The 26,469-nt window shown below is 32.9% G+C and overlaps 1 protein-coding gene across 3 annotated transcripts in view; it reads right to left on the reverse strand.

The window, feature by feature from the left end:
• Positions 1 to 13,980: 13,980 nt before the first annotated feature.
• LOC126855310 (lachesin-like) overlaps positions 13,981 to 26,469 on the reverse strand; it is a 91,683-nt gene continuing 79,194 nt past the window's right edge. For all 3 annotated transcript variants that reach the window (XM_050602850.1, XM_050602851.1, XM_050602849.1), the window contains exon 5: positions 13,981 to 19,022. In XM_050602850.1, the coding sequence (XP_050458807.1) occupies positions 18,610 to 19,022 (413 nt within the window). In that variant the 3' untranslated portion in view covers positions 13,981 to 18,609. The remainder of the gene's footprint in view (positions 19,023 to 26,469) is intronic.

The raw sequence follows: 26,469 nt of genomic DNA on the forward strand, positions 1-26,469 counted from the left end.
AACCGACGCGCACAGCAAATATTGGCGACGCTTTGAACATTTGCACAGGACATTATGAATTTCGGATCGGATTCTAACGGCAGGACGGCGACGCGACAATTTTCTACAGTAGTAGTTCGTCGGCGGTGATTCGGGTCGACGGTAGATTTTAAATCGATTAAGCGAACGCGCCCGCCCGGCTGGCTTTAAATGCACGCATTGCGCGCTTGATTTCGTGATTCGATTTTGCCAAAAAAATAAAATCCACGGATCCGGATTCCGGATGCGAGACTCTATGCCCATGTCGTGCACCAAGCTATTTAACGTGAGTCGGGATAAAAAAAAACCTCTCGACCTGTTTCGAAGTTAAAGCCTGTTAAACAACGCCGTTGTCAAGCTGTTAAACGTGTCTCTTCTCCCTTCTCTTTCTCTATTTTCCATGTGCACGCTCGAAAATTAATATTCATCGAAGTCGCGCGTCGACGATAAATTCAGTTTTTTTTTTTTTTTCGGAATCGCGCCACGGGGAGCTTTTTTTCATTGTCGCTTAATTAATGTGCGCGCTGGAAAACCTGTCATGGAAGTTGCACGAGTGAAAAGCGCGTGCGACTAATATACTGTTTTTGAAATTTTTCAAATGCTCTTTTTTAAATATCAAATGTACGAGCACTTGAGTTTTTTTTTAATTAATATAATTTAATTATTTCGGGAGTATTTCAGTCTCTTCTATTCGTGTAAATGATTAGTATGAGTTGGACGTATTAATATTTCACTATATCAAATCCTTGGATAAACATTTAATGAAGCATGAGTGTGTCCAATTATTTTGCTGATTACACAATAATACAAAAATTATTTTACTTTTAATCATTATATCAAAGTTCTTGTATTTTTTTAAAATAAATTCTATATTAAAATATAAAGATATTTTCGATTTATTTTTAAGAAAATTGTTAAAGATAAACATTAGCTTTATATATGTATTCTAAATATGAGATTATCCAAAGAAATTCTTTATTTTATACACACACATTGCGTATAATTACATTATATATTTTTATTTTAGTTTTATAAATACATATTTTGTCTTGATTTTTGATACAATTTATCATGTTCTAATATATTTAATCAGTACTTCATAATATATAATTACATTAACGACAAATTAAATCTCCAATGAAAAACATGTCATAAATATTACGATGAAAAATATAAAACGCTTAAGTATAATGATTTCGCTGGCCAATTTAACAAATTAGCTCCATTTTCCCAATGAGAAACGAAATGCATTTTCTTACGTTCTTAAGTGGCTAAACGTTCTAGCTACTATAAGCATTCACCGCAAAAAAATTTCGCGTTCGTCGTTTAAAGTTCTTATCCTACAAATGTACCGCAATGTAAAAAATCGATATTTCCTCGCATAGAGCGAGATAATTATTTAGAATTAAACACACAACGATCGAGTTTTTCGATTTCTGGCGTACCACTAAGCCGCAAAAGTTTCGTGCGAATCTAGGAAATACCTGGCGGTGGTCTTAAAGCGCAATTTCTTTTACGTTCAAAAGTTCGTTCAGAGGTGAAACCCGTCTTACGCAATAAAAAAAAGCACGAGACGGAATCGAAAAGTTACGGAAAAGCGAGCCAATCGAATGGTTTTGTTGTTGAAACCTTTTCAGTCTTTCTAGTTAGTGCAGCTATGTACCAATTTATTGTATTATTCAATAAATACAGATTTCAATTGAAATTAAATGAAAGAATAAGATTTTGTTATATCTATTTTTAATTTTTAATGACCATTATTAATATAGAAAATAAAACAATTGATCGATTTTATTTGATACAGCGAATTTCAAGAGATTTAAATAAATTAATATCTTTAAATATAATTTTTTATTCATAAGTCCTATTTTTTCAGATAATACTACATATATACAAAAATATACTATTCAAAGGATTTAAAAAACAATTAAGAAGAAAGCTTTATACCTAGCAATATACCATTCATGAAATAAAACGCGTCATTAGTGAAATGGTTTATTTTGATCCAGATTATGACTTATTCCATCTGCGCTAAATGTTCATTTTATTATGGCGTCGCCGCAATGCAGTGTTGTGAGTATCTGTACGAGCGTATGCAAATATAATCACGTTTGTGTTCTCGTTTATAATCCTCTGTGTGCATTCAGGCCAGTAGCTTGTTTAGGATCCTTAAGGAGACTTACTTCTCGAACCTAGAAAATTTGTATCCGCATGCAGTGGATATATTTCATTCTCTCTGCATCCATCTACTCTCACTCAAAATCGTAATATTAATAATGTAAGAAAAGTTCTATTAATTTTTATAACAAATTTAAAATTAGTTCTTTTATTAATCCAATCACTTTTATATTAATTGTTTTAATTTAACATTTTGTTCTAACTCTTGAAACGGAAGTTTCTCCTTAATATGTAAACGGATTTTATAGACACACCCAGTTTCATCTTTGTGCTTGTATCTTTGTGTGTGCTTAATATTTATCTTAAAGTTACCCGACGATGTCTTACAAAGTTTTATCGAAGTCTCGTGCATCTTATGCAATCACGATAAAATTGGAAAGTTCCAGGAAGCGGACTGATCGAAGAGAAGCACAGATCCTAGTGGGGATCCTAATCGAATTGTCTATTGGCGGACCATGGATTCGTAACGTGGCACGACATTCGTAAGGTTTCCTGTTTCCCGATACTCGTTCAGTTTTTTGTTTTTTTAAAACATACAACATATTTATCGCAAAGATCGCTAAAGTATTACGCTATGCATACATATGATCATCTTGTCCTCATGCATCCTCCGTATATATTTATAGAAAACGCTTGTTTAGCAAGAAGTGCTTTCTTCACTTTTGTGTCCGCCAGAGAAAGAGTACACTTTCTTGTAAAATCTTTATGTAAACTCGAAGCATTACTGTTGCTGCATTCCCTATTGCGAAAGATGCATCTCTTCTACAGTAGTTTTATAAGCGAATCTGTATCTTTTTTCGTTGCCTGTAGAGAACGTTTCTGCGAAAAATCAGGTCTTACACGCGTGTTTGTTTTTTTTTTTTCTCTCTAGTTTTATATAATTTATTTGTGAAAAAGATAAAAGGAGGCTATATATATTTAAATCTAAAATTATAGTTCTAATTATAAAATCTTACATTAATGAAACGTCAGTTACACTATATCAAGTTCCATCGAAAGAGTAAACACACTGAGCATCGCGCTTATTTGCCGACCGCCGCCAATTAAGCTCGTTTTTGTATTCAAGCTTACGTTCGCGGGTTTACAAACAAAATGAGCTATTGAATCCGACAGGATCGTTACATTATCATCATACATCGCTTGGTAGAAAAATATGACGATTATAACGTTGGCAGCTATGACGGGAAATTTCGGTATGCGACCAAAGTTGGAGCTAATAGCGTTAACCTGACAATCACTGAAGCGGCAACCATAACTCAATGACAAAATTATTTGCGTAATACCTTGGGGCGAAGTTGTAGAAATCTGGCGCGTATAGGAGATGCAACGTATGCACAATATGTCATACCATTGACATATTGCATGCGTAAATTTTAAAATGATTTGTCGTCTGTCAAAGAAGCTGTCGAGTTATACTAATCGTCAATTTGTTCTTTAATCATCCATTCAAACATATTATCGCACAGATTTTGTTATCTCTCGTCGCGTCCAACAAATATAATATATATTGTTTTCGCGTCTATTCTTTATATTGTATTCCTTTATTAATTATCGACCTAATTAACGGTGCGCGTTATCAGCACCATCGACGTTACCTTCTTCGTAAATGCGTAAACATTCACCTAATTTACAGTTTAGTTCAATTTAGCGCGTTAGTATGCCGCGCAAATGATATACAATCATGAACCTCCGAATTATGCATGCATGCTACTTACGCGTAGCAGATGCATTTATCTTCGCCAGGATGCACATGATGCCGGATTTTGCCAGTCGCGCATAGATTGCTGAGAGAGCTTGCTATGTAAAAGTTAATCCTTATTCCGATTGTGTCAAAACCTAATTTTATTAAAAATTTAAAATTATGATTTCCTTCATATTTGAACTATCAAGTAATTTGTTAAATAATTATAAGATCGTAAATGACGTTGTTCATCAACATATAATAAGAGCGATAATAAGATTACCGTTTTAGACATCTTATCTTTTAATCTTTTAATCCTCTTTTGTAATTTAAAAATTAAATGAATCTTATATATCTTTTTTGTGGCGCTTAATTTTCGAGATATATTTATTTGCTAAAATATTTTTATTTTATTTATTATTTCGTATTTTCTTATTTCAATTCAAGAGGAAATTCTTAGATAGGAGTTTTACTTGGAAACTAAATTTTGTTCAGAGTATAGGAGTTGATAAAGATTATTATGCGTCACATCTTTAGCATGCTAATTAAACTTAAATCATAATTACTTGACACTTTTATGATAAAACTACGAAGTAACAAAGTTCTGAGTTTTGTCATAAAGACGCTCAAAATTTAGACATATATATATATACAATAAATAAGAGGTATATAATAAATAATCTTTATACTCTAACTTAGATTACGCAAAAATATAAGAAAATATCTTTTTGCAATTCGCCGTTCAAGGAATCCAATGCCACTCACTGTAACACGATAAATCTTTGTTTTATATAGCTTTGAATTTACGATTTCTATGGTACAACTTCGTATCACGTATAGAATTTCTTTCTATAGGCGCGTATCTGCATGAAAATGCGTCATTTCTTTGCTTTTTCATCAAAGACAAAACCACAAATTCGCAGACACATTGTCTTTGCCATACAATTTAGCAAATCAATTCGTTGGGATGCGCGCCACGATCGCAAACATAGATACGTACGTATACATATATATGCCGTTCTCTCTCATAAATGCATCCGAGATTACGCTCGTATTCTGACATACGCGTATGTCTTTTGCTGGAATGTAGGTCGAAGTAAGGCATCGCGTCGCATCGCGTCGCATCGCATCGCATCGCATCGCATCGCATAGCGTCGCGCGACGCAATTTAATCCCGCGCCGCAGCATCGCGTTAGAGTCGGTGCTTCGTGTATAATAATCTGAGCTTATCACGGTTCGTCGACGGGAGAGGCTCTGCCGCCGCCGCCGCCGGGCCAGGCCTGTCCGTCCGTGCGGTCGATAAGGTCATCAAGGACGAGCCGAGCCCATGCGATCATTTGGCGATGCGCGCGGAGCCGGCCAGGTATGCACGCGTCGTCATCGTCATCGTCCTCGGGATCATCATCGTTCGCAGGAACGGAGAAGAGGCTGTGTGTGGTCTGGTGTCTGAACAATCACACACGAGATATCCCCGTAGCTATGAAATTTACGGAATGTCGATCAAAAGCACGTATGTACGTTCGACAGCGAATCAAATTGCGGGGCGGAAGTACATTGAGTCCACATGATGGACTACTGGACGCACGGATGGAGGAATAAGCATGGGAAAAATATGTACATGTTTGTGAATTTTCGCTTAATGCACAAGTAGATGAGAACAGCTCCCGAGGCATGAAAAGCATATTTTATGTAAGTATTATTTTTTCCTAGTCTACTAGTAAAGCTTTCGGTTAATTATTTTTTACATATTGTTGTTATTTTTTTAGGTAATATATGATGAATAGTACTTTTAATTAGAAATCGTAAAAGATTATTGCGATTCCTAATATTAATCGATAATAGATAAGATGGAATTTATTTTACATATCATTTTTCCTGTACCTCGATGGATTATTAATTGATTTTCAATTAATTCATATGATTATGCAGCTTATCAAAGCTTGACTCAAGAATGCTTGATTACTAAATGATTTTCTTATAAGAAAAGCAATATAACAGATATATGTGATGTTTTTCAATCTCTCAGTCCACTAATTTATTTAACTTATATTAAATTTAATAACTAAATTTAATAAATGTGTGCGTGCAAAGTATATAATTATATTTAAAAAATATTATATGAAATAATAATAAAAATCAATATTTAATAGTTTATTAAACATTTATTTTTTAAATTAAATTTTTTGGTTTAAAAATCCAATTGATTGAGTTAGAACGATTGATTAAATACAGAATGTTTTAAATAATAGCCAATAATAATTTCGATTAAATATTATATATATATATATATATATATATATATATGTCAATATTATTATGTATTTATTAGATTATTTGTATGCTCGCATTCTCTTTTCTTTTTTTCAAAAATTTTAATTGATATTTTTTTAATATATTTTAATATAGTTTTATGGTGAAAGCGTTGTTTACGTATTGAAATAAAATTTTAATTTTTAATTCTTTTTTATTTTTTTGCAGTCATATATGATCTTAAGTCTATTTTTTTCTTGAGCTAGATTTATATTCATATTATAGTAAAATTTAGTAGTTAAAAAATGGATATAATATAGTAAAGTTTTTGTTAAGAAACACTCACTTGTTGTAAACTCTGTTTACAACAAATACATGCTTTCAACTCAGAGACAAGCATGTGTTTTTGCTAAACAGAAGCTAAAAGTCTATGTATATTGTTGCAGTTTACAAATTTGAGAAAGTTCATGAATATGTATCCATGAATTTTCCACCGAGAGTAATTTTCATAACTGCACAACCTTGTCATATACAGAAATAGTTTTAGTATAACATGCTTTATGCACTATAAAATTACTGGGCATTTAAATCGTTTAATATAACATAATAATCTGCAAAAAGATATTGAAAATATATCTTGAATTTTTGACATCTAATGTGCATTCTTACTATACGTGAGAAAAATATCAAAGGTCTCTATAAAATCACTTGCAGCTTGAAATACCACTTTGCACATATCATGTTCCCAATTACATTGTAAGGAATTTATTGGTATTTGAAAAATTCTCGTTTTATATTTCACGGAGATATCTTCAAATCGCAAGATAGCGCGCGCAAACTAATTAATAAAATTTTTTATTTTTTGCCTAATTATTTTTTGTATTAATTAAAATTCTCTGTATTAATACATATAAGTAAAATAGATGTTGATTAAATTGTGTGATAAACAAGGAAATAAATTATCTTCATTACATGTAAAGTCATAGATATTGCATAAGATATGTAGTAATAAAAAATATTTTCCTATAAAAGATAATTATACAAAAAAAAAAAAAAAAAAAATAACAGAGTATAAAAAAATACACGAGTTACAATTTATGGTGAAAAGAGAAGATAAAAAATTGAATTTCTAATAAATCACTAATTAGTTAGATTTTTATTATTGAGTTTTAAATTGTAAACTGTTATCAACGATTGTTTATTTTATGAAAAATTAACATCTTTGAAATGTGTGATGTGAAAAAAGTGTTATTGATCCTTTCGTGTCAACTTTCGCTTTGTTCATTGATGAGCGCATTTTTGCAATGCATATTGGAAGAATGCGGAATATGAGTTCACCGATGTAATATTCTATATAATAAAAATTGCAATATAAAGTATATGTAAAATCGCCAACCGGCGCAAAGAAAGATATCAATATAACAGAAAATTTGCATTTGATTTTATGAAAACCATGAATAATATTACAACCGACAATCACTGGAAACTACGATTTCGCGCTACGATATGTTATAACCATTACACTTAATAGGAAAGAACGGAGAACGGACTCCCAGTCATCATTTTCACGATGAAAACGTCGAAAACTCCTAGAAATACATATACTATGTGATACTAAAATACTCTTGAAACGACCATTGGCGAAATAACGTTATTGGTATTACCGAAATTCTCAGCATTTTTTACTCTATTCCTTGTGTTTCATTCTATCGCGTGTTTTTTTCTATTTGCAAACATTGTCGAAAATTATACGATGATATGCATTTTCTCTAGACTATCTCTTTGTTCGCAAAGAAGAAAAGAAAAAAAAAACGCATTGACCGGATGTTTCTCTCGGCAATATATCTAGTCGCCGAAAAGAAGGACAGAGCAAAAGATTAAAAGATTGGTATCGCTTAGAATTTGCATTTAATTTTATCGGGAATTTAGAAGTAGAATTTCCATATTGAAAATTACGATGGATTTAAAACTTGATTCGTGTATTTTAAAAAGAAAGAAAAATGCTTTCTTTTTTTCATTAAAGATGGAATAAAATCATTTTCTTTGTTTTTTTCTAACTTTAAATAAATCTGTATATATATATATAAAATATTAGTGTTTTTATTAAAATTTATCGCTGATAAAGTATCATTGCCAAATATATTAATATAAATAAAATTAATTAATATAATAAAATTAATTGATGATTAATGATAATTATTTCCAAGTTTTCTTTGTCTTAAACGATCTCGAAGTCATATCTGTAACAATATTCAATACATATTTTTAAGAATTTCTCAGAATTATATTAATTCCTTATACTTGAATAGCGCGCGCGCAGCTTAATTCTGTTGTCGTATAATTTTATGGAGAATTGGAATCAAAAATTACTTTAAAGTTGTAATTTAGTAAATGCTTTCCCAGACCAATGAAAATCTCAAAATTTTAGACTGCAAGACTTTAGAGTACAGGACTGATTGGGTAGCCGTAGTAATTCCGCGTAATTTCATCGGAACTTTGAACGGTTGTGCACACCTCTGTCTGGAATTATAAGCGGATATCACCAGCGGTCCTGAATGCCGATGCTCTCTTGGATCTGACCACGAAATAATTTTACTCGTATTCGTATTATTATCCACATCTCTTCAAGTTGAATCTGCTAATAAATCCGATAATAATTCAATACTAAAAAATGTCTATATTCTCTTAGCTTTTTTATTTTATTTTGCTGCTCTAATACAATTATCATGTATATTGGCAAAAATTTTCGACATCATAAAAAGTCAGATTTTCATAGTTTTACTTAAGTTTTCTGGAAAATTCTTAAAATACAAAGGGGAAAAGTGTAAAGTTATATTATCTCGCACACATTTTATGTACGGTAATATATAAAAACTGTCTCGAAAAGAAAGTTTCTTTTGGCAGAGAGAGAGAGAGAGAGAGAGAGAGAGAGAGAGAGAGAGAGAGAGAGAGAGAGAGAGAGAGAGAGAATGTTTTCACATCAGATTTACAAATCTATATGAAATTTAGATTTTGTATCGATCATTTGAAACTTTTGAAAAATAATGTTACGTGCAATAAATTAAGTCCTACATGTTCTAGTTTATAAGAAGTTGTTTCTATGCAGTTTAACTTGAAAAGTTAATATACTTTTTGAAAGTCAGATCTTTCTCGTAAAAATATTAATGAAAACAGAGAGTGAGCAAAACTTTATGAATTTTATGAATATACAATAAATTTTATATCAACTGTAGACTGCGCACATCTATTGTTAGCGAACACTATATACAGTTTCACATATCCGTTGCATGGAACTTTGGAAATGGTTGCGAGTTACCGTTCCGAGTGACAATGGAATAGACGTTTTTGAATATCAATAACCCATGGGAACATAAATATATAGGATAGGTTGTAAATTACGAAGTTAGATACAAAAGAAATCATGATTTCGAAAGCATATCATATTTTATACACTTACATTTCAATCCTCTATATCTTTATTCATCTGGATTATCTGATTATTAGAAATATAGAAAATTATTTATAAATTAAAGGAATGTTTTGTTTACTCATGACTAAATGTATTAAATAAAATGAATTAAATTTATTTTATAGAGAATTTACAGGAATTGTTAACCAATTATGAATAATTGGACTGTATGCAAGAGCTATAGTTACAATCAGAGAGAGCGCATCGTGGTCCTTATGAGGATCTTGATTTGATTGCTCGAGTGCTTCGTCGTCATTAGCGGTTTCGATATGATTTGGAGTGAGAATTGCGGTGAATCGATAAAATGATCACTCCACCTGAGAGTAGCAAATCAATCATTTGACTTTTATCAATAATCTTTTGACATGTCTAATTTATTAGCAAATAATAATTAAAATCTAATTTAAAGTATTTTATTTAATATTAAATATTAGTATAAAATATATATATATATATATATATATATATATATATATTATTTACAAGAAAAATTTATTTACAATAGATTACTTTTATATGTAATATAAAAGTGTCGGCTGTGGAATGATATTAATTATGCCCAATTGTTCTCGGCTGTTCTTAAAGTTAGTTTAACGCATGCATACATTAAAATAATAATAGTTTTGCTTTGTCATTAATCTATTGCAAGTAAGAATATAGCAGATAGTATTATATAAGCTATTCTCTCTGACGCTAATCCGATTTTATCCGGGAGTCTCCGGGAATTGTATGTTATAATTAGCCGTAAAATATGTAAAGTAACATAGAATTGCAAATAACTGCATTAAACTATAGATATAATGTGTATATATATACTTTTATTATATATAATTTAAATATCTCTATGTATTACTGTGCATCTATGTCATGCAGCTTTCGCAGCTTTTTTTTGCACGTATTTTTATCATTTTAGTTCTAACAGATTATTTTAATCAATGCTCTAATAAAAATCAATATGCAATATTAATCGAATTGTTGAACTAAGATATTTCCACATTATTCCGCGCTTAGATGTGTTTCGAGCTTTTCAGTTTGCCGGTGAGAAAATTAAAATCAATGCGAATTAATCAACCGTGTCTCGTAACAACGGACGTAGCAACGGACATCGTAGCATGACTGAATTCGCGCAGGCGGTTATCGGTATTGTTATCAGAAGCGAGGGCAGTATCCGTCATGGCTTTCACGCTGACATTCCCTTCTGTCCGTTCGTCGGGAAAGATATATACGGCGGATACGAATAATAATCCGGGTTTTATCCCAATGTAGACAGCCGACGCCACCTCGAGATCCGTAAAGTGTCTGATACGACGAGGAAGGTTGTCGTGAATTCGCGATGGTGAGCCGAGAGAAAGAGAGAGATTTGACTGCGCTTAACTAACTACAACGTTATTCTTATCGAAGACATGAATCAGCAATATAGTCGATCCTACGCCTATGACGAGATGGCGCGGATAGATTAGAGTCATCTTTCTGGAATAATGACGACCGACGTGTCGGTGCGCGATATTAACGATTCAAATTTAGCACGCTCGGATATCGGACGCTGATTGCGAATGCAGCATCCATTTGATTTGCCGCGTGCGGCGACGGCCGACGTGCATCGCTTGCGCGCGCGCGCGCGTGTTGCGGGATCTTTTTTTCTCTCTCCTTTTTTTTTTTTTTGTTTTTTTTATTATTGTACGGAATCGACGAATTGATATGCAACGTGTTTACGCGCGAATGTGCGGGTGAGTTTTATATTTACCCAGAGATATCGATGAATATCGGGCGGGACCGCGCTGTGGTATTCAATTCTCGATCGACTGAGGGATTTCACCACACTGGAGAAAGAAGAGATTTCGAAATCGATTGTTCCTCGCGCAATCGTGGAAACGCGTCGAGTGTGTGTGATAACCGAAAGGGTAGTCGTTTACTACGGAATTGTTGATTTGTGTTTGGGCGTGAATGCGCTTACCTGATTATGAACCGTTATTTGCAGATCGGCTTGGAGGGTGAAACCCGAACGGGGTTTAGCGCGCGATTGGGAGATTAACGCCTGCCGGGCTGGTCGACGCGAAAAATCCTGCAATCAATCACCTGAAAGCCACTTTTAATCTGATGATGGATTAATTTTTAATAATAACGTTTTCCTCCATTAACCGAAATAATATGAATACTCAGAGAAATCTCTGCAATATTTTTTTAATCCGATATAATCACAAATATTAAAAACAAAATTTACTTTAATATGAATCATTAAAACTATAGCTTTTGAAAACAATAACTCATTAATATTCATAAATATAATTTTCATAAACATTGCGTATTAAACAAAAATAACATTTATATGTTTTTGTTTCGCGTATTTCATTCATGTATATTGATAAGTTTTTAATATTATACTAATATATCGTCGAACAATAATAATTTAATGAAATACTTACAATACTTACATGTTGGATATTTCATAGAAACTATCCTTTATAAGCGATGTATAAATGATGTATTACTTACAGAGTATGTTTACAGGAGTTTTGTACTGCCAAGCAAGAAACTTTAACTATAAAATGTAATCGATTAAAAATAAACTTATATTGTAATTAAACTTATCTTCAATGAAGAATGTAATAACATTTTGTTTAAAAAGTAGTTTTTATTTTTTAATAATATTATAGTATTTTTACGCTTTTTCCACACGTAATCTGTTTTATTATACATATCTGGCAAAAAAATATGTATAGAAATATTAAATTTAATGCTAAGTTAATCCAGACAGGTAGATATAAAGAATAATTTAGCTATTCTCTTTCATTTATAAACTAATATACTTGATTCATATTCTTGATGTTTATAAACATTTACACGTTAAGAATTTAAATTGTCCAAACATTTAATTGCAAATGGAGAATATGTAAAATTAAAGTAAATTATTGAAACGTCATTGTATTGGGAATTGGAGTCGTCAAAATTGCGAAAGCACGTGGGCAGATAATTTCGATCGTAATTAGATCGTAACATACGAGCTTGGTCGCAAGGAGACGGTATATTTCAGAATTAAAATTTCAATTTCAGCACCATGAATAAGATTATGTTCCGTAGAATAATTGTGCAAATTTGATTTTGTCAAAGTAATCAGCGCTCATGGTTACGAACTGTTTCATTAGTGCATTCGTATTATATGTATGGAATAACATACGGGGCTTTAATCTAATAGCCTATACAGATCAAACGATTATCGGAATTTAACTTTGTGTACAGAACGAGAGAGATCATAGGGAAATCTTGTATCAGTTATTACGTTTGAATTCTATCTTCTCAAAGTATATATATCTGTGAGTGTACCTTTCTGAAACGGAATTATATAATCAGATGTGTATTTTTATTAACTTTTTGTTTCTTTTTGTTTTGTTAAAAACTAAAAGATATTTTAAATTTTAAACTATAAAATTGCAACTGTAATATTTAAATGCATTTATGTAGATTAAGAATAGCAGATAAATATTATTAATCTTTATTGCAGATTCCATTTTTCAGCGATTGAGCGCTAAATTTATGACAATAGCAGATTATTTTAATTTTAAAAAAATAATTAAGTTCTCGACAATTTATTTAAAATAGCATAAAGTTTTTTTTTAAATATAACTGCAAACTATAATTTTATGACAATCTAAGATTTTGTAGAAAATTCTTAGTTTGGTGCTTAATATTGTTCAAACTATTACTTTGTTAATAAACCCACACAATTAAATAATAACCATAAATCAACGTGTTTTTAAAACTGTAGTGACATTAATTGGCGATGTTCTCCAATTTCACGAGACTATTCAGGAACGTAATTGTCTCCTTTCGTAAATTAATGAGAAGTTACCCATCTGTGTGCTATTCGAGCATGGCACAATGATCGACATGTGCCGGTCGAACGGGAACGTCAATTTTAATGTGGTAAACAATGTCATTAGCACGCTGATATTATCGAGGTCAACGCATCAAATTGCAACATGATAATTACACACTTACCGGAGATACCAATAATGTAAATTCTTTGAATCTTGCAATATGTTACATCATCTTTCATCATAGTTTATAACGTATCATTTCTTACATATATTTCATACATATTGATATTAATTTATATTATTAATTAATAACATTATACACTGTATTTAAATAAAAAATCATTTTCCTGGAAGTTTTTTTTTTTCGCATTTATATGTATGTATATATCCTATGACGATAAAAATAATAACGATGATAAAATCAATCAATGAAATAATCAATAACAGAAAATAATTAACTCTTGAAATTAAAATTAAAGTATTTTGATATTATTTTTCATAATTGTAATCATTAAAAATTTTTAAAATATGATATATAAAAGTGTAATTGTACTTGAAAAATCGGTATATAATTGTTTAAACCATTTATTATACGCTTAATGATTAAACAATATTCCAGACAACGTAGTTACAGAGATATTATCGTTTAGAGTTACGTGAAATCGCGCGTCGGGCGATCGATTCTTTCTCCAAGCATTGTCCAGTCATTAACATTCTCTTAGTCTACGGGAGAAGCCGCTGCGCGGATTTTCACACATCAGCGAGAACTCTTCATTCAACGACACTGAATGGTACGTTTGTTGAGTGCCATTCGCAGTACGAGGGATTATTCTCGTCGAAAATGTACGATATATGGCCATTGGGGACGCCTATTGCAGGATAATGAATTAATGGAGGAGACGGGGGTAAATGAAACAATGTATTTAAACTCGCAGCACCGCCCACCACTGGATACGCTGTCTTTCCCCGGTTTTTTGCTCGCTGAGAGATAGATAGAAAAATTTATTGCGATCATAAATTCCTTTTAAGTAATTATATGCGATATTTTTGATCGCTCGCCTAATTGAATCGGTCATTCCAAAAGGGAATAACTTACAAAAGGTAAACCTTTTAAAACCATCATTCCATTTTTATCTAGTGGCATGGATCCATCAGATCGAAACGATAAAAACGCGAATTTTCTTTCTCAGCAAAACGCCAAAAAAATATCAATCATCACACGAGCGAACAGTGACACGACCGCCACTTTTATTTTGCGAAACAAGTCTAGTAGATCGAAGCGATCCAGCGGATTTCGCTTCTCGGCAAAGCGCAAAAAAAAAGTAGCAATCATCAAAAACGAACAATAGGTCATGATCGCATGAGCCTGCTGCTTCGACAGCGAATAAATCCAGCGCGACATATTTTCCACGATATTTCACCACTGAAATACACGAGGAAAGAGCAGTCGCGTGCGAGTAAGAGAGAGAGAGAGAGAGAGAGAACAAGAGCGAAAATTGTAGCCGGAGCAGCGCGCGTAGAACTGATACGCATCGGAAATCTCATCGTTAAGACTGGCGATTTTTATCCCCTTTCTCTTTTTCCAATGGATTTATTAATATCAAATTTTTTCCGCCCCATCTATTTCCATTTCTAGCACAACCGCCCCAAGGTTAAACGCGAGCAGCGCGTTGCATGCGCGACGATGCGCTGAAATCCATAGGGAGTTCCTTGCAATTCGTAACCAGAAACATCTCTCTCGTGAACGTTCGGTATAACTAATTTCAATGTTATAAACAAGGTCAGCGACGCAGCGACGGAGGATAATATCGTTAGGCTGCGTTGCATCACGGCAGGATTATCGCGATTAATTATGTGCGCCGGCTACGTAGACCGAATATACAAGATTACTCTATGTATGCGTGTCACTTACATTCGGGTGAAGCTTGAATTTGCTGAAATCTAGCCCGACTAACAGAATGGAGCTATTAGAAATCATATTGTGTGCTTTACTATTCCAAATATTTCGGATATTTCATTTAGAAACATTTAAAAAAAAAAAATGATTTGTTCTTGTAATAATTTATAATAATCGAAAGTACTACATTTAAAAAATGTGGCTTTTCCAATAATATCAGAAAAATATTTTTACATATAATCTGCAAAACTTTTTACGTTTAATCTATCTTTTCCTTGATTAATAATTTTTTTTTTTTTTTGCAGATAGAATTTTATCCAAAAGATGTTTTAAACGTGCAATTCACAAAAAGAGTTGTCTCAATTATTCCTATGTTGAATATAAAGCAGCTACTAGTCTCAGATAATACAAAACATCCAGAATTTACTATTGTCTTGAAATTCTTGATAACAAATGTATTCCTAAAGTTTCTAAAGTCAATTCATTAATTAATTCTTTCCGTTCAGCGATAGTCGGCTCAAGTTTTGCTCGCGTTGTGCCAACTTCCCGGCGGCTGCTGTGCATTAAATTCGGTGATTCCGGCAGTTTGCAGTTTAACGTTGGCTTTAAAAGAAACTTTCGAAAACACGTAATATACACATACTTCTTAACTTTGTCGGCCTCGTCCGTACAGCCGTACATTCTTACAATTCTTTCTTACAATTTTTCATCGCACGCATCAGTGACGGTGCTGTGTATATGGTACGTATATGTGAAGAGGATGATAATCAAGATTAACAAGTTCTAAACTCCGTAATTTGTCAGTGTCAGGATATTCATGCGCGGTTAAGGATTATCGGCAGCCAGCGCTTGCACTTTCGATTGGGGGATGCACGCGTGCAAGGTTAGTAGCTTGCTCTAGTTTTCGGCACAAGGTCGCATCCAGGCAAATTACGGAAAATTATGTTGGCGAAATGGTGCAGCGGCCCGGAAATATTGTCGCTAATCGTGACACTCGTCGTAGACCGATTAAACAATTATCGTTTCATTATCGGGAAAGCAGATGCATCGCTCTTACTCGTAATATCAATCATGTCGGATAAATTGTCGCTTGAGTACGCGCGTTTTATGCTCGTCGCTAGAGCGTAAAAGAACGTTTCTCTGAGTGTTAAAAAAATAAAGATTGCTATTCTTTTTTAAATATTGATTGAAGCAATAAGATAAAATATTGAATAAATTACATCTAATGTTTTAATTAGTAGAAAAACAAATAAACGCGACATATTGTGCTACACTTATCACCACGTTAATTATGCACAACATTATTTAAACCGATCGCATCGTTTTTAATATTTAAAAGATGCAAATTGATCAAATTTGCGATTATGATTTTTGTCTTTAATTTTTTTTCATTTCATTTTCTTTCTCTTAATAATCTGGTTAATAACAAATACAAAATATATAATTTTACAAATAATGTGTATCATGTTGTTATATGTATCATATAGTTAAAGAATAAGATTTATGACAAAATTTTAATATGATAATTTTTGATGAATTTATAAGATTGAATCTATCGGAAATATTTTTTTGCAAATGCAAATATACTTTACTTAACTAATGCGAACGGCTTAAGCTCAAAGATCTTAGATTTGACTTTCAATAAACTTTTAATTATAAAAGAATCTTGGCACACGATAATTTCGCATCCTGGAGCACTTAATAGATTTTCGCTTATATGCGCGCGCGGCTTGCGAGAGTCATTCTATAGAACATATAGTAGCAAGTTGAGTTTGCTTAAGTCTCGGCATTACTTTCACTTGTGTCCACCGTTTATCTCTCATCAAACTCGGTGCACATCAAAGAATAGGTAATATCACATCCTAGATTTTCGTTAAAACCTTAATCCTCGTTAAAACCTTGCCAGTAAAGTATCTTAGGCCGTCTGTAAGGAAAGACGTTACTTCCGCAACTTTTTGGAGCTGTATTTCTTCCACCTGCTGGATTTATGGCACCTGCCAGGTCGCGAACAAAATAGCTAGTAGTATCGTGCGATCAAGGATGACGGCGAATGTATCATCGCCGTTACTTTAATGCATCCGTCGCGGACGATCGCTGATGCTCACGCATCGTGGTTTGACGTATTACGAATAGTTTCGATCCGCGTTATCAATCTTACTTTCACGCGTGCCATAAATAAGATGAGCACACTCTTGATAAAGTATCTGTTTGCGCATATGTGTGTGTGTGTATGTGATTTTTCTACCGGCAAACTTAACCGTGTAATTACATACGTTGTCCGATGAGCGTAAATAAATTAAGGTTTCTCTAATCATCATTCGTATACGTACGTTTCACATTCATGCGCATAGAAATTCCAGTTCATCGAAATCGTTATGGGGCGTATTTATCGAACTCTTTGTATTAGCTGCTGAGAGAAAGAGAGAGAGAGAGAAAAAATTGATGTGTCTGTCTCCGTTTCAACGTTAATTTTTTTTCCATCAGATGTGCAAGCGAATCGTACATGATCGATTGTAAATATTATCTTACCGGGAGTTAATCCAACACTCTCTCGATATCATCTGCCTCTGCATTACGACCTAATATTTCTCGTTTCAACATGCGACACGGAATGTAAGCGATCGATCGGCAAAAGAACGGATGACATAGTGCGATTCATGTGAAAGTTATGATGGCACTTTATTCCAAGCTAGGATTGAACTTTTTTGGTTCGACAGATGACCGTTCAATTATGTGCGCGCGAACAGATGACTTATTATGATACTCTTATTATATCGATATCTGTTAGATATTTCCTGATTTCCTGAATTCAGAAATTTTCATCGATATACACAGACAAACACATGATGATCGATCATTAATAATCTTGTAACGATGACATTATCCCGCTTTGCATTAGCATTCTGCATTGTTACATATCCCTCATTGAATCGTAATTGAATGCGCGTACGGTGGACTAAATAGCTCGTTGGCGCAAATGATGAGAGGTCCTCCGTTGTTATTTTGTTCGTTCTTGGGCAAACTTGAAGGGATAGTAATCAATCACAGCCAATCTCGCAGCGCCAAGAGAGTTCCGGTGCCACCGATATCAATAATAACGATGTGTCTTCAACTGGAAACACCATGGCTATACCGCCGTTCTACAACTTCGGCGTGTAAACTAGAGCACTCACATCCTTGCACGATACAAGTCCGCGAAGTCACGCGATAAAGGATGAGACACGATAAGTGATAACATTACACAATTTCGCTAACACACATTTTGGATTCCAACACGCACGGAGTCTTACATTCACACGCGTCACAAGGTCCAGTTCGTCTGCAATGCCAGCTTAAGCGTGACGAACATGGTGAGCAAAGCGGTGCAAGCCATCACTGACGGCGACGATGCCATGCTGTGCTGCATAGCGGCTGGATTGTCGCCTTTGAAAACGTGCACGAGGACGCGCGCCGGTTGAGCGTTGTTGGCCTTGCAAGTATAATTGCCCGAATGGCGATCCGACGCTCTTGGCACCTCCAGCCAGCTTTCCCGATTTGCGAGGTCGGTGCTGACATTGACGCCCTGATCGACGTCGTAATTGATCATACGGATGTTGTGATACCAGAAGATGTATAGCGGTACCTCCGTGGACTTTTTCACCAGACAGTGAAGCTGCAGGGTGCTGCCGGGCCTCACGAATTTCTCCGCCGGGCCGGCTATCTCCGCTCTGGCTTCTGAAAATGGCCGAACGTGACACGTGAGACGTGAGCGGCTTATAGCCCTGGATAGACGTCGGGGTATTGTTTACTACTACGGGTGTGTGCGGGAACCAAGAAGAGAGAATAGCGTACGAAGGGGCGACAGAATCTCGGGCACGTAGCGCCAGGGTTTCTCAAACGGTTGCGATAAGGAGATAAAGAGATTAGTATAGCGAATGATTATCTTAAAAAATTCATCCTCTTTAAAGATGAATCTTTTTTTTTTAAATGTTACGATAATGATAAATATGAAATGATATGCAGTTTTTTTCTAGCAAAATTGTTTGTAGTGGAATAAAAATTAATTTCAAATTTTATATTTATACTATACTCTCTTCAAATATATGATTTGCGGAATGCTCTTTAATAAATGATAAAAGCTATGCTTTTAATAAATATATCCTATTAAATTGTTTTCAAAATTTTTCAAAAAATACAAACAATAATAATTATCAGTTTTTTTTTTTTTTTGGAAAGTTTAGCTACTTTAACATTCGTTTTTATACATCGTATTCTACCAACTTCTCAAAATTGCTGTCTAAATATGTGGACTATAATTTGACAATTATTAACGACCGGGTATGTACGCAATTTATTAATGATTGTAATTCGATACTTCTCTAACGAGGAAAACCCCAATGATGTTTGGTCTACGAGATTTGTGTAATAGGCAATTGATGCAATTTTCACTACAGAATGATTTATCGGAAATGTTGACATACACACAATAATATTAAAATTATAATTAACACGCAAAATGTACACACATATATATATATATATATATATATATATATATATATTTTTTTTTGTATTTGTGTATAAGTAGTATTTGTATGAAAGCATCCGATATTGATAATTAACTTTTCATTTGAAGTAACAAGTCCGCATGCTGCAGTTTTCATTAATCGAATGCCAATTGCATTTATGACACTCAAATGTTAAAGAAAATCGATTATGATTTCGATATACTATTTTATAAATATTTTGTTAGAACGACAACAATATTAATCTTCCATTTCAATATTTAAGTTATGAAGAAAGGCTGAGCAGAAAAATTTACTTGTTACGCATTATTATATACAACGTTGAAAATTTCATAGATCTAGGAGAAAGCTCTTTTTGTTGGACAATGTGATTCAATGTATTTTCCATAGTGATTAATTATCTAGTAAGAGCGAATCTCTTGAGATAATTAATTTCTCAAACAATTCACCTCCCATTGAGTAAATTGTCTATTAATTAAGTATTCAATTAGATGATGTTCTGGGACAGTATGCTCCATAGAGTACTTTTATTTTTAGAGTAGTTGTCATGTGTGATAAATATTACTATTCGCGATAATCCTAATTTATATCGGCAAGAATGACAACTACTATTATTTCTATTCAAGCGGCGTAAAATAATAGCATCCAGAGAATTATCACGAATTTCATAATTCACACAACATTACTAATCTTAATTACTTTATCAATTGCTATTCAGTAATATGATATTTCCTAGAATAATTATAATTACTCTAAAATGGATTATTTGTTCGATAAACAGTCAACAATCGATATTCGATATTCATTCATTTATGTTAATCATAGAAATTAAATACATTCTACGTAAAAGCTGTTTATTTTAATTCAAATAAATCCAATAAAGCTATTTAAATGAAAATGATACATATTAATGAAAATTGCGTATGCATACCGGTAATACCTTATACTATTACGGATTATCACCATGTAGCGCTAATCAATCAAGAGTGAAATCAATCATGGAAAGATAATCTTCTTTTAATATCTGTTCTTGTTATTAATTGTTGTACTAGCACAGAATTTTTAACAAGTTTTATCGTAAATTGAAGACATTTATTCTTTCGTTTGAATTCTAGTCTATTTGAAATTTGTAAATCAATAGTATTGAGCAGTATATGACACAGAACTCTCAAAATATTTAACTGAAACATAATCAAACTGAAACATATCGGATTGATAAATTCACAATTTGAGTGTAGCGTTTCAAAGCGATTACGAAACATGTGATATGGCTTTATATTTTGACAGCTGTACATTTTGGCAAAAAATTTTTGTTTCTGCTGCTGGTTATCTAATTTCGCCAAGCACATCATATTAGATGTCAAACATTGCAAACGATTGATTGCTTTTTAAAAACATTTGTTCCTCCCCCTCCGCCCAATTGTATTTTTATAAATATTTTTGATATATTGCAATGTGTTTTAGACATTTTCATCAGTGATATAATTGTTTTATTTGTGTAACAATAGTAAGTGTAAAGATAGAAAAGAAATCGCGACTCTGAAATTTATAAAAATATAAAAGCATTTTTTATCTCTCTTTTTTTTTGTTTATAAGTATCTAGTACACTATTACAATAATAATAGTATCTTATATATTTTCGGACATTTAAATTGTTTAATAAAAATCTATATATTACACTCTATATTATCCATCTATATATTACACTTATAAGTTATTATTTTCTATTATTTATTGCATTATTTATATTACATTTTCATGAAATTTCTTTTCGGCTTATATGATAAGAACGGTAATCCTATGATACGCTCGCAGGCATCATTTATAATAAGCATCGGTTGAGTTCCATGACACGGGAGAATTTTGAAGGAGTTTCTGATCCTGACTTTGAGAAATACTGTCGAGATGACTCACGTTTTGCGGTACCTCGCGAGAAGCGAGGGCGAATTTTAAGTCCGCTCACGCCCTAGCGTGTTTCACCCTTTCACTCGACGGGACCTGACACGCCGCGCGTCGACGGCGAGGGTGCAAGGGAGGGAAAGGGCATTATAGTGGATGGGATCAGGTGTGTGTGAGAGAACACTGTAAACACGCCGACCAATATTCGCGCACTCCAGCCGGTATAGATACTAGCTTTTACTACTGGTCGACTACTGTCGCGGTCCCAAACGATAGTCGACATGTGATTCGAAACGTTTGCGCGCGATCTGAGGGCGATCCCCGAAGCGAATATAGTCCGATTCCTGTGGCAACTGTCGCAGTTTAAAATCGTTTGAGCGTGTACATCCTTGTCCGATGTTTGCCTGAACAATTTTTTGACAGCCTTTACGGAAGGTTTACGCGGGCCACCCTCGTTTTATCGCGGCGAGAGATCCCGATGTCGTTCTCGTAGAACGCGACGTTTCAATTATAAACTCGCTCCGGGTTCACGATAAATTTTCACCTCTTGTTTACAGATCTCTCTTGCTCTATTTGCGATGAGAAATTCTAGTTTTTTTCTGATTGGACAACAAATAGCATAGAATATTTTGACGCGATGAATGTTCACTTTTTTTTAATATCGCTTAAACTATATTTCTTTGTTCAAAAAATAGAATTTGGAAATAACTTGAAATTGGCAAAATACAATTAAAACAATATCTTTTTCATTTGAACAGTTCTTTGTTTTTTTTGTTTTTTTGTTTTTTTGTGCGTATATTTTTACAATACTTTTATAAAATTTTAAAAATATTTTATAAAATTATCTATATTTCGAAAAGAAAAAAGAATAAAATAATTTGATATTCTGTAATATTTATTTTATCTTCACAGAGAGTCACCTTATAAAGATACAAATAAATTCAATCGCAACGCTTTTCGAATCAGATTGAATTTATATTAAATAGCAATCTATATCGCGTGCGCGCATGTGAAATAATCGAATAAATTCGTACACTTCTATTCTTCTTTGTCGTTTTTGGATTCTCGTAGCATTTTTTATGTAATACAAAACAAATTTTCAATGCGGACTGTTAATTCAAACGAAACATTGCTATCTCATCTCGTCACATACAAGTATAATAAAACTGACATAAATATTGCACGACGTGGCGTAGACTATATCACGTGAGAAATAACATCGACCCACTGAGGATTAATAATTCAAAGTCCCTCGCGGGTGTGGAAAAGAAGCGTTAAACCATTTATAACGACGATGCGGATAGTAGTCATTCGCGACTTATCAGACGTGATGCGTCCGTAATATATGTAGTAATTAACTACAATAAGAGGCCTGTGTAAATTAGAAATTCAAGATGTTATGCGCGAGATATTGGGCGGCTTGTATAAAGTGCCGCGGAATATAATATCGCGTGCATTTGCACATCGGTTACTAGAAGCTTAAAGACGATGTACCGTTATCGGGTGATCAAAATCGCAGTGCTTTTGCTAATAGACATGCAAAGATAGAGAGAGATAGGGGGGGGAGGGGAGGGGGAGGGGAAGGGACAGAGAAGAGCCCGAGGTAATCCTCTAAGAACAAAATATGCTCGGAGTTAGAACAAATGGACGAAGGAGTGCGCATCTCGCTCGGCGCGTCGATTGTATTTTAATGAGAGCTCATTAAGGGCGAGTTTAAAACTATCTTCATTTCAAAGACAATATCACGATCATATTGATTCAAAAGTTATACTCCGGATTTCTTCCGATTCACTGCCTTCATTAAATTCACCTTTCCATCTGACTTCTCATTTCTAGTATTCTCAATCTTTTTTATTCACCTGCACATTGATATGTAAGTACATTTCAATAGGTTTATTTAAATTTTTTTTGCAAGATAATGTTATATTATATTCGCATAATTAAATAAATAAGATAGTTATGTTTAGTAATTAGGATTATCCAGATATATACTATATCGTTACAAAATTATTTTATTTTGCTCAATAACGGAAAAATCATGTGATATATTATTTAAAATTAAATAATTAATAATTTATTTAATAAAAATATTACCATTAAATTCAAATAAAAATATTAATTTACGAAAGTTAGCAGAATTTTATTGTAAATGTAATAACTGTTATGTATATTTCTAATTTTGTATATTTATAACTTTATTAAATATATTCAATTTAATCGAGCAAAAGAAAAATGTGAAATAATTAATTTTAAGAGTAAGGGAGAAGAATTTATTATTTAAATTATAAGATTTCGGATTTCTTTAAAACTGAAATAATAAAAGCAAAAGCTTTTATCAACTTTGCCGAATATTCTAATATCTGATAATAGATAATTTGTCAGGTTCCATTTTCTCCGAAGTTTTTTGATGCGATCGAAAGGGATCAACAAGGGAAAAAATACCCTAAATTCTGCAGACAAGAGCACTTACGGGGAAAAATATAAATATTAAAGACACGTAAGAAAAGACCTTAGTTACATATAGCGTGCCAAGATGCTCCAAGCAAAAACACGAACCGACATCTCGAGAAAATTACGCGGTGCTGCATACATAAAATATATACTGTCAGAAATTAGAGTGCGCATTATAAACAACTTGGCATTATAAATTAACTCTGGTATAAATGAGAAAATATAATCAGAGCGCAAATGATTTATCTGATAATAAATCATATAAAATAAATCGATCCCATAGAGATGACATATGAAATAATATATGCATATATGTGATATAATTTGTTGTTGTTTCCTATGTTTAAAAATTTTAAATTATTATTTCTTTCTTTCTTATAAATAATCTTTGATAAATAAATAAATAAAGAAGCATAAATCAATTAGATCAATTAGCTAGCAAAAGAGTCAAATAATATATATAAAGGTAAATTTTTGATATTATAATATGTAAATTGCCAAGTTATATCTGCCCCCGTCGTCTTTTTTCTACTTTAAATATTTACGTTACGCATTCATATCAAAGTAATATAGGATCAGTCCGATCAATATGGCTTGATCCGTCGAATTCAATTCCTTAAATTGTTTTTACCCTCATCTTTTGAGATGTCAAGGCTAGAAGAAGCGCGTGTGGGCAGAGGGATCTATCGAAAGCATTTCAGACGATGGTACATAAATATGAAAGAAACAGTGAGAAAGACTTATATGTGAATGTAATTCGATAAAAAAATAGCGATTATCAAAGATAAAAGCTCGAGAAAATAATTTAGATAAAATTATAGTATTACTAGAGGATTATAAAATATTTTTTACAAAAGAATATCAAAATAATTAAAGCATATTTGTATTATACAGATAACAATCTGTGAAAATTGATATTAATTATAAATCAGTAAAATGCGTAACAAATATTCTTGAAAAATGATATTAACCACGTTCCTGTTATAATTTTTTGCGTCCCAAAAAAAAAAAAATATAGAATATAGATCCTATATAAAAATGTATATGTAATTTGTAAAAAATTTTATAAAATTCTTCTTTTAAAAAAGAAAAAATTAAAGAGATATTTTCTGTTATCAATGTAATAAAAATACATCTAATTTGATAGAAAATTTTTCTGCTCGCAAGAAAGATGTAACATCTCAGACAGGATATTGACCTATAACAAATTTCACCCACGTAGACATGATTATGTTTCGCTTTAATTTAGTTGTTCTTATTTTGTCTTTATGTACACACACACACACGCCACGTGAAGATCAACATATGAAATTTATGAAGTATTGTTTGTTCCAGGCAATATCTGTCAGCATAAAACAATGAGTATTAACATTGACGTAGAGGAATTTGTTACACAAAATATTGTTAGAACATAGCAAGAGAAATACTTGAATTAGATAGATAAATATATATTTCTCTAATTTATTTCTTTCAAAAATCCTCTCCTATTCTGGATTATTTTCCAATGTTCAACAATATATAACAAAATGTAAACATCAACAACTCGATGATATATAATACAAACATTTACAATATCTTATCATATAAATCTCTATCATATATATTTTGAAATATGTAAAAAGATATTAGAAATGATTTCTCTAAACTACATATCATGAATTGTCAAAAAATGCGAACAATCATAAATTAATCTGCTAGCAATATTTTATTCGAAAGTTATCGCTTGGAAGAAATACCTAAAATCATGTGTAAGAGCGCGATCGAAAGTGCTAAAGCTCAAAAGGCTGGGTAAATGGCCAAAGCTCAACAGCGCGTGTTGCGAGGGCATAAATATCAAAAGCATCCTTAGGAAAAGAGTGGTGAAACCGCGTAGAGCACGGATGTCGAAAAAAGGACACTGAAATCCCGAGAAAATTAGATAGCCTCGCGCATAAGAGATACGCGCCGGAAAAAGCCGAATCTAAATGCAAATATGCGGCTTGCCTGACGCGCGTGCATCGAGAACTGGGTGTCGCGTCGAGAGCGTATTTCGTGAAATTCCCGAGACACAACAACGAGAAAGTATATTCGCGCTATCGATCCCCCCCTCTTTACGTGTCTGTCGCTTAATAAAATTTAAATAAAAATGTCTGTCGCCAGGTAACCGCTCGCGCGATTTTTATTCTGAAGGGCAAAGCCAAGCATAAACACTTAAAAATCCTGTTGTCCTTCCTTTCTCGCCTCCTCTGACCAACAGATTGACAAGTTACGTGAAAAATACCTAAAGAACGTTGCAGAAGCGCAAATTGTTGAGACAGTTAGATAGG

Source organism: Cataglyphis hispanica, chromosome 15 (assembly GCF_021464435.1).
Source record: "Cataglyphis hispanica isolate Lineage 1 chromosome 15, ULB_Chis1_1.0, whole genome shotgun sequence".
NCBI lineage: Eukaryota > Metazoa > Arthropoda > Insecta > Hymenoptera > Formicidae > Cataglyphis > Cataglyphis hispanica.